The 10780-nt window shown below is 29.9% G+C and overlaps 2 protein-coding genes across 2 annotated transcripts; both read right to left on the bottom strand.

The window, feature by feature from the left end:
- Window positions 1-215: 215 nt before the first annotated feature.
- On the bottom strand, window positions 216-1168 carry LOC107495421 (ethylene-responsive transcription factor ERF003). The gene is made up of 2 exons (XM_016116569.3): window positions 1086-1168; window positions 216-788 (listed from the first exon to the last, which is right to left on the bottom strand). Exons 1-2 carry the CDS (start codon window positions 1166-1168, stop codon window positions 254-256), a joined length of 618 nt encoding a protein of 205 aa, XP_015972055.1. The 3' UTR covers window positions 216-253.
- Window positions 1169-5610: 4442 nt separating this feature from the next.
- Window positions 5611-8831, bottom strand: LOC107495401 (disease resistance protein RPM1-like). The gene is made up of 2 exons (XM_016116551.3): window positions 8225-8831; window positions 5611-6620 (listed from the first exon to the last, which is right to left on the bottom strand). Exons 1-2 carry the CDS (start codon window positions 8829-8831, stop codon window positions 5641-5643), a joined length of 1587 nt encoding a protein of 528 aa, XP_015972037.3. The 3' UTR covers window positions 5611-5640.
- Window positions 8832-10780: the final 1949 nt, after the last annotated feature.

Below are 10780 nucleotides of genomic sequence, written 5' to 3'. Positions count from 1 at the left end.
GTTTCAAAATCGTCTTAATTTTGTCCCCCCATCAATTCTGTTAACGGATTCCTAACGGTAGGACAACATTGAGCTAATTTTGAAACGTTAAAAACTTAAATTGGACGATTGAAACGTTAGGGATAACTTTAGAACTTACTCCAAACTCAATATAAAATTTACACTATACAAATCTCATGATATGAAAATATATGAATTTAATATACGAGATAAAATAAATAGAAAAAACACAGGTTGATTATTTATTACTAAATTAAATATGTTGATGTGGAAAAACAGAACAAAGTTCAATAGAGCCATAATGAAGAAGCTCCTCAATCATTTGGTCAATGTGATGTTCTTCAAGTGGCTTGAACTGTGGACCAATTTGGTCCATACCCTTAACTTTCTTGACAACCCAATTGGCCTCTGAATCTTGTTTCACCTCTTCCTCCTCCTCATCATGTGTTCTCTTTTTTGATGACACAATTGAATCACCCTTTTCACTAATTTGCACTTTGGAGTAGTTACTATTATTATGATTATCATTATGATTGGGCACTAGTACCCTTTGAGGATCTTGTTGGCGAGTTAATTGCAAAGAAGCCATGTAGCATCTGTGCAATTTTGCGGTCAAAGTTGGTGAGAGAAGCTTTGAAGAAGAAGATTGAGAGACGTTGTTGGTGGTGTTAGGGTTGAAAGGGAAATTGGTTCTTGCTCTTGCACCACACATAAGCCTAGCTGCTTCATCATAGGCTCTAGCAGCATCCTCAGCTGTCTCAAATGTTCCAAGCCATATCCTTGTCTTCCTGCAAATTATTTATAAATAATAATTTTTTTTCTTTTAGAGGGAAAAAAATATATTACTTGCATGAACTTTTTTTTCAACTTTTTTTTTACATAAAAAATATATTAAATTTTAAATTATATATTTTTTATAAAAAAATTTAATTAATAGTCTTATTATTTTTTTTAAAGATACAAAAATTCAAATTAACAACTTTTAAATAAGTATAAAAAGACTATATTATTTGAATTATAGTTCGTTTTTAGAATTTGAAATTGCATGGGATATATATTATGGAAGTTAAAGAAAGTGCACTTACAAAATGGGGTGGCGAATTTCAGAGACCCAAGAACCCCAGTGCCTTTGTCTCACACCTCGGTATCTCTGTTGTGATCTTGCCATGTTTGTGATTTTTGGGAGAATGAAAAAATAGTGTGTTTATGAGTGAGTGTGAAATGGAAGGGTTGGGTTTTTGTAGTTGGAGTTTTGGATCAAAGACAAGCCACTCTTTTTCTAAACAACCTGGCAACCAGTTATGCACATGGGCCCACAACAATTTTAACATCTAAGATATTTCTTTTTCCTTTGTTTCAAATCTTAGCGAGCCTCAAATTATGGACAATTTTTTTTTGCGGTAATCTAGTGTCACTCTCGTATATTTGAGTGAAGATTCTCTGGAATGAGAAAATTAATAAATGATAAAGGAAAGAGTTAATTATTATTAAATTTATAATTTTTATTATATTTGAATTTAATTATTTTATTATTTTAATAATTTTTTATTTTAGACGAATTTGATTTTATATATTTTCTTGCTCATTTAGTAAATGGCATTTTAAGTTTAGGTACTACATTCAATCTTAAATAATCTTTTTTTTTTTAATTTTTTTTACAAAGGTATTATGATTCCATAAGAGAATTACATTGTGGATCACATGGGTCATCATAGCAAGAAAAGAGATAACTCCCAGCAAAAAAAAGAAACATATTGCATAATCAAATAGTGTAGAAGAAAAAATGTTTAAGACTCAGGAAAAATTTTTTTATTAATATTTTTAGCTATTAATAAATTTTTTTTAGTCTAACAATCTAATAATATATTTTTAACTCACATATTTTAATATTGCTGACTAATTGCTAACAAAAAGTAATAAATTCTATCAGTCATATGATATTCCTCGTAAAAAAAATTATAAAGACCATTCATCATTTCTAACTAAATGCTTATTTAAAAACTTAGATAACTTAAATAACCATATTATTATTTTTAAAAAAGAGAGAGAATAATTGGATAAAAAAGTAAAATATAGGAAAGAATAATAATTAATAAGGATATTTTTTTACAATCTAATATTAAGATATTTCTAGTTATTTATTAACTTATGTGTATAATGAATTGTAGACATTTATTTAAGATTGAACGTAAATAAAAAAATGTAAACCTTTATATGCTCATGCAAATTTGCCTACCTTCTATTGTTTTTCTTTGGCTATGAACTATAGTTTTGTCTATATCGCAAGTTGCAAGTATGAAATAGGTATTTCAATGAACAATTCACATGTCTTTTGGTTTATTCTACTTACTACTAAATATTTTCAGATATGTCTATTTTCCGAAAACTATTATTTGGCCATCATTTTAATTAAATAGCCGCAATAGAAAAAAAAATATATTGCTATTAGCTAGTAGCTACTAGCGTTAATTAATGTAATTTCTAACTGTAATATATATAAATATTAAAATCTAAAGGTCAATATTTTTTTAACCAGAAAGCAGTTTATTTTATCATTACTCTTTTTAACCTAAAGTTTTGAAGGATTCTTTTTTTTTTTTGAAAAATGGAAAAAGGCACATTAGGTCCCCTGTTTTCTCGAAGGAAAAATATGAAATCTATGTGGTCGCAATCATTTTGATTCTCTTCATGTGAGTATGGAGAAAATTGTGGATAATGACTTGTCTTTAGTGCCCCATGCCGTGAAACTTGAACTGCAGTATCTTTGAATACATCATTATGCAGCAAATTAAGAAAGATTAAAAAGATGTCACTCAAAAAAATAAATAAATAAATAAATAAACTAAAAATATAAAATTGCTACTCTCTATTTAAAATTGGTGAAATAATATCTCATTTACCAAGATAGTTAGAGAGACTTTTTATTTTTAATATTGGAGAGAGAGTATGTTTTGTGTTTATAATCTTTTATTTTTAAACAAAAATTCGTAGATCAGATTTATGTTTATAATTTTTTATTTTTTAAAATCTGAATGTCAAATTTATATTTATAAATTTTTTATTATTTTAAAATTACTAATTTAAGAATTTTTATACTTATAAAATCTCAACATAAAATCTAATTCTCAAATTTCTTATCTCCACATTACAGGAAAAAGAAAATACTCAACCTAATCATAACATTAGATAATACACTAGTCTATTTCCAAAAAAACTAGCCAACTAGATAGAGATTATAAGTGGAAATGTCTGTACTTTTTTTCAATGAAATCAAAAAATAAAAGCCATCGTTATTTTAAAAAGCATGGCGCAGTTCCTTCTTAGAGATACGTAATTATATGAGTGTGTATGTGCAATTAAAATCGTTTACATTTCCTAATTTAGAGTTGACATGCAAATTAAAGTGTGAAGCTTCTGACAAATTAAATGGGTTTTGGAAGGTGATATTGTCCATAAAAGCTCTGATTATTAATTATTAGAGAGTCAAAATTGAATTAAGTATGTAGTTTGCTAAGTTTCTCTGTGAGATTAGCAAGTTCAATTTGCTAAGTTTAAGAACTAATTTTAACAAAATTATTATTTAAATAGTAATATTTATTTATTTATTGAAAAATCAAACAAGTTGATCAATGATGACCAAAGCATATTCTAATCCTCCATAAGTCACAAAAATAAAAAAATCTAATCCTACATAAATATTGATATTGATGGATGGAAACGAAAATTCAAACACATGCCCGTTGCTAAGCACTACTAATCAACAAAATTTTCTTACTGGTAGTGCGTTTTCTGCACATGCTATAACATATTTAATTCGCGCATACATCTTATGAATAAAAATATAAGAATAAGGACGTGGGTGGTGGTATAAAACTAAAAATAGGGGTGAGAGTTTTGTAAAATGAATAGAAATATGAGTAACTAAATCATGAATTCACATGAAATAGTTCATCTCAACTCAATAATGAATAGTAAAAAGTTATGAAATATAAAATAAAATAGTGTACAAACCATTATTATATTGTGCATCTATAATTGGGTCAATAATCCCAAGTTGGGACAAACATGAGTTAAAGTCAAAGATTCTTTGACCATCATAATTACCCTAAAATATTAATCGGCGAGAGATTCAATCAAACCTAGTCATTACTATTATTTTATCAAATCACAAATCACAAATCACTGATTCATAGCGTAAAAGCAACCCTCTCTTTATTCTTAATTTGTTGTGTATGGGGCTGGGAGCAACTCATGATGGAGATAATAAGTATGAGTACTTGGGAGGAGCTATAAACAATTATATTTATCATAGTCATTATTCTCTAAAATATTTAAATATTGTACATTTGGTAAGTAACGAGTGTTACGTTCCTGAATGTAATTAGTTATTTGGTTTAAGAAGTGTGGAGCTTAATATATAGCAACTAAGATATAGATGACATGTGCGAAGCTTTGTTAATAGCGATAAGTTACTATATGAAAAAGCAAAGAACAATTTTGAACATAATTGTACATTAATGTTTACAAGTGTAAAAGAAAATATAGAAGTGTATGTACATAATGAATAAGCAGTAACCACATGATATTGCTGAAATGTCAACAAGTGACGGGTGCTCTTTAGCGTATATATAGCATGAGTTTCCGAACATGATCTGGCACTTGTACTGCTTCTAGATTCCAATACCAAAATGGGAGGAAGAAGTCTTCGAGGCAAGGCAGTGATCCTTCATCTATTCTAATAGCTTTCAATGTTGAATCCGCTAGGATGAGTGATCGTAGTTTCCCGAACCACCCCTTTTGGATGTTTAATTCATCAAGCTCGATTGGGCGGAGATAAAGTTGCATCAATTCTGGCAGGTGGCGCCCTACAAGACACAATTCGTCTTGTGTGAATTTAAACCCTCCCAAGTGCAACGTGATTAGATTTTTGAGTCTAAAAACCCAACCTGGCACCTTTGCTCCTGAATCACTTCCAAATAAGTAAAGACGCTCAAGTTGTGGAGGAGGACTAGTTAGTGACTCCAATTCAAGGATTTCATTGTGTTTGCCACCTATGAACAATGAGCATAGATTGGTCATGCTCTCTATAGCATTGCACAACCGCATTCCATCCTTTCTAACAACATTTTGGATCTTCAAACTCCTCAATTGCTTCAAATTCTTCAGTTCCCCAACAACATCACTTGCATCAACCCAGGCTAATTTTTGTAGGGCCGTTAAATTTGCAACCCCTCTCTTTAATTTCACACAATCCCTCGCTTTCGTACGCACATTAAGATAACACAGCTTTGTAAGTGAGTAAATCTCCACTGGAAGATCATTCACATTGGTCTCTTTTAGGTCAAGAGTCTCCAGGTTTCGGAGCTTTCCGATGAATTTGGGGATGGTCTCAATGTTGGTATCTCTTAAATTTAGGTATTTCAAGTGGACAAAGTTTCCAATTGTTTCTGGAAGATGACCAAGTGGTATGTTTTCAAAGTCCAGTGTCACCAAGAGCTTGAAATTAGAGAAAAGTGAGTTCACAAAAGTGCTTATCATTTCCTCCTCTATAATATGATTAATATCATAAAGAAGGAAAGAACGCAACAAGCTACATTGGTTTCTATCAGCAAAGTCAACATTTGTGCCAATTGATAAACGTCAACTCCATTTATCAAAACAAAACGGGTTACCTTTCTTCACTTGGCAGAAGTTGAACTCTTCACATTTCTTCACAATGAAGTCATGCATCAAATCATGAACTCTACACTTCCTAACTCTGCCGTGGTAAGGGTTCACATCAGCTACCTTAACCAAGCTCCTAGCAATGAGCTCAGCTAAGTACTCTTCTCCAACTTCTTGTTGAGTTTGGTGCTCTCTGCACTCCACAAACCCTTCAGCTATCCACAAATTGATGAGCCTCGCCCTCTTGATTGCGTATTGCTCGGGAAAAAGGCCAAAGTACAAGAGACATGACTTGAGGTGGTAACTAAGATCCTGATAGCTTTCTGACAGTGCCTGATGGTAACCTTTAAGATGAGAATCGCTTGCAAGCTTTGATTGAAGGCTGTTGTACACCGCCTTCCATTCTGAGACTCTTTCTTTCTTGGTTGACAGAAGAGAGGCTATAGCCACAATTGCAAGTGGCACACCATCACACTTTTTTGTGAACTCTTCAGATAGCTTCATCAACTCTTCAGAGGGATTCTTGGAACCAAATTGAAATGCCTTCGAATGGAAGAGTCTCAAGGCATTTTCGGGTTCTAGAGGCTTCAGTGGGTAGGTATGAACTTTTGCTGACACTCTGCAAGAATCAGCAACACCCGTGTCTCTTGTTGTAATCATTATCATTCCATTACATTTCGGTAATGCCAATGCCACAGTTCCCCATAGATCTGTCTCCCAAACATCATCAAGTACTATTAGGTACTTCTTTTCTTTCAAGTATTCTCCTGTGTCTTCAATCAAAGCATGAAGGTTCTTGTCCACATTGCTTTCTTTCATATCATGAAAGCTCCGCAGCAAAGTCTTGAACAACTGCACTCCTTTGAGTGAGCGAGATACATCCACCCACCCATAACAATCAAAAGAGTGCTTTTGTTGTTCTTGCTTGTATACATTTCTCACCAGAGTCGTTTTACCTGTTTTAAATCATACATGACCAAAATATGTATAAAAGCGTCTAAGATAAAATTAAAGAACCATAATTAAAAAATAATTACTTATAGAAAAATATTTAATGGAAATAGATTAACAAAAAAAAAAACTCTTTGGTAGCATTTGTTTTAGGGTACTGAAACAGAAGATTGGGATTTAATATCATGTTTGTTAATTTAGAGACTATTACCAAAATTTTGGTATTTTAGTACCTCCAAAAGTGAGGGTATAGAAATGAAAATTTTTTGGATAGAAAACGAAAACTTCAATAACATTTTATACTTCAAATATTTTAATTTTATTCTTTGTATAAATTAAATACAAATATAACCAAATAATGCATTTATAAAATATTCAAATAAAAAATTAGAGAGTAGGTACTTCCTTAATTGTTTACTCTTAGCTTTATTAATATAAAAATGCTATATTATATGAGAAAAATAAATATAAATTTGATAAATTGATTAAACAATTATAACATCTAATTGTATACGATTTTACCTTTTTATTATTAATAAAAACATAATATAAAAATACTATATTAATGTGGCAACAATTTACTTCAATATACAATGAGATATATTCTTATTGATCAAACTTTCTCTTTTTTATTATTTTATAGAGTTTTGTGTTTTTGTAAGTGTTTTATTTTTCTTTCTTTTTTTCACATTTTTATTAAAAATATAAATGTCAAAATTTTATAAATTTATCAATAAAAGAAAAGCTTCACGGATAGAGTGATCGACAAAACCCTAGAACATAAAAAAAAACATGTTTTGTGTTAACAAATTATTATTTTAAACATGATTTATTAACTTGGTACTACTCCTAAATTTTTACTTGAAAACCAATCTTTAGTGTTTTTGGATGATTATTAGCTAATTGTATCCAGGATTCTAATAGGAATGGCCGAATGTTAGTACCTAGTGGTAATTAGAGAATTAATACTCATATTCATTTATAAAGTTATACTCATTTTAATTTAATTTTTAAAGTTTTAATTTATTCAATTTGATCTCCTAACTTAGTCATTTGGATTTGAATTTTCTAAATTTTAAATTTATTTTAGAGAGTAAAATATGATCTCTTACAATTTATTTCATAAGTGGGATTAAAAAAAATATAAAAAAAACATTCAATAGTGGAAGATCACACTTTATCCTCTAAAGTAAAAATTTAAAATTTAGAGGATCCAAATTCTCCGAACTTAATATTTTGTGATTCACATTAATCTCTATCATTATTTTTGTTAAAAAATCGTTAACAACATATTAAAATAAATTAACAGCTATCTCATCACTAGACTTTCAAATAATTGGCAATTAACTTTTTTTTATCTCAATAATTTACTCCCAACGAAATATTTATAATCTTAATCTTAATTGTTAAAAAATTCATATGAAATAAATTGAGATAAAAACAAATTAATTATCATGATTTGTAGTTATTAGATGTCAATTTGAAAAACCAGAATAAATCATTTTAAAATTAGATTAAGACACAAGTATAACTTGATAATTAGGATGTAATATTTTTGAATTGTAGAGAGAGAAGCATAATATAAAAAGTAGAGAAGGAAGAATAATACCAAGTCCGCCTTCGCCCACCACAGCGATGACTGTGCGAGCAGCAGCGCCTTCTGAGAGCCAGTTGTTGAGCTCTTTCTTGGCATGTTCAATCCCCACAAGCTCTTCTTCCTCAGCGAAATTGGCTCGCAGTCGAAGGTAATGCCGTTGCGGTGAAGTGCGACCGCCGCTTGATTCTGCAGCAGCATTGGAGTAGCCATACAGTTCTCTTGCTTTCTTCAGGCTATTTATTGACTCTCTGATTTCGCCAATCTCAGACGCAATCTCATGGCGGGCTACACAGCTTTTGAGCAAGTCACAAATTTTGCACAGAACCCCAGCAACGGCGTTTCGCCTTCCACGACGACGATTGTACAAGTAAAGGTCAATGACATCTTGAATGCGGATGGAAACTTGTCTCATTTGAGCAACCCACTCCTTTCTGCTCTGATCAGAGTTCTCTGCCTCCATCTCCGCCTTTGCATCTACGTCCCTCAGATATGCTCGCATCAGCCGTAGATCGTTGCTGATGCTTTCGATTTGTCCACGCACGCCACTCAGCAACTTTGCCTCATTTTTCAGTAATGGGATTAGTTTGTCAACAACAAGGTTTACTGCTATTTCTGCCATTTTAGTATTTGGTTTTCGATAATAACATGTATTTACATACTCACCTCTATATATACTAGTAGTAGCTGAGAATATGGATAACTTATCCATCATGCATCAAGAAAGGCACATATCTCTTTCTTAAAGTAATGGAATCATGTGTGATGAGCAAATTAATTAATGAACATATTCTAACTTGTTCTACATGTTGCTTGCTCTATGCGATAATTATATATCTTGATTCACCCATTCTTAGCTCAATACTTGTTGCTTGCATTCAAAGTTATGCAGTGATCAACATGACGATCATGGTGAATACTCAGATAAAAATAAATTTTATGGAAACATGTATGTATTATGTTAAAACAATTTATTCAAATATATAAAGAACAATACTACATAGTTAGCAAATATTATTATTTTTGGTTTACAATAATTTGTACTTATATTTACATATATTTTGTATATAAAAAAAATATAATTTATACTTATATTTATCAAAATTTTATACACATAAATAAATATAATTATATTTATATTTTTTAGAATTTACACTATAAATTAGCAAAACTTATTTGTTAAAAACAATTTAGTATTTATGATTTTGTAGTCGTAAAAAAAAGGGGAGTCGAATTCACATAAGTGGAATAATTGTTGATAGAAGTGATTAGCTAGGAGAAACATTTCCTTGTTCTGTTGGTTTCCTTTTCCGTTAGTTTGTTAAGGTGGTTAACTTGTATAGTCAGCATGATGAGCTGGAAGTTCAGTTAGAATTAGTTGGAGAGATGAACATTCTGCTGGTGTAGAAAACAGATCAGACTCAACTTAAAAATATTTAAAATAATTAATATTTATTTTAATTAATTTGAATTGGTTGAATAATCATTTTATTTATCTATTTAAACAAGTATTTGGAATTCAAATTTCGTCTTCTATGTATAATAAGTAGTTAGCGAGAGACTCTTAATAAATAGAGAATATATTCCTCAAAAAATATAAAGAGGACTCATTTCTAACTAAATGCTTATTTAGAAACTTAGATAACTTAAATAATCATATTATTATTTTTTTATATATCTTGATTCAGCCTTTGTTAGCTCAATACTTGTTGCTTGCATTTAAAGTTATGCAGTGATCAACACGACGATGATGGTGAATATTCAGATAAAAATAAATTTTACGTAAACACGTATTAGGTTAAACAATTTATTTAAATATATAAAGAGCAATGCTATATAGTTAGCAAATATTATTATTTTTCGTCTGCAATAATTTATATTTATATTTATATATATTTTGCATATAAAAAATATATAATTTATACTTATATTTATCAGAATTTTACATACATAAATTAATATAATTGTATCTATATTTTTTAAAATTTACACATATAAATTAATAAAATTTATTTGTGAAAGACAACTTAATATTTATGGTTTTGTAGTTGTAAAAAAAAGGGGTCGAATTCACATAAGTGGAATAATTGTTGATAGAAGTGATTAGTTAGAAGAAACATTTCCTTGTTCTGATGGTTTCCTTTTCTATTAATTAGTTATGTTAGTTTCCTTTTCCGTTAGTTTGTTAAGGTGGTTAACTTGTACAGTCAGCATGATGAGCTGGAAGTGCAGTTAGAGAGATGAACATTTTGCTGGTATAGAAAACAGATCAGACCACTATTGTAATTGAGATTCTTAATTATTGCAGAATTCATTTTGATTCTGTTAACATTGCTGAGAAACTTGCTGCACAAGCTTCTATCCAGGTTCTTATCAGTTAAGTAATGGATTAGTCACCATGCAACATTTTTTTCATTTAAACAATGACATATTATTATTGTTTTAAATTTTATATTTAGGTCTCGCTATTTTACGCTAACCTTTATTCAATTTTTTTAATCTCAAGCATCAAATGAAATAAGCTATTTTAATTTTTCAAATTCAAAAAAAAAAAAAACGAAGTAAAACAAG

Source organism: Arachis duranensis, chromosome 6, assembly GCF_000817695.3.
Source record: "Arachis duranensis cultivar V14167 chromosome 6, aradu.V14167.gnm2.J7QH, whole genome shotgun sequence".
Lineage (NCBI taxonomy): Eukaryota > Viridiplantae > Streptophyta > Magnoliopsida > Fabales > Fabaceae > Arachis > Arachis duranensis.
This window is presented reverse-complemented; position numbering and strand designations above follow the sequence as displayed.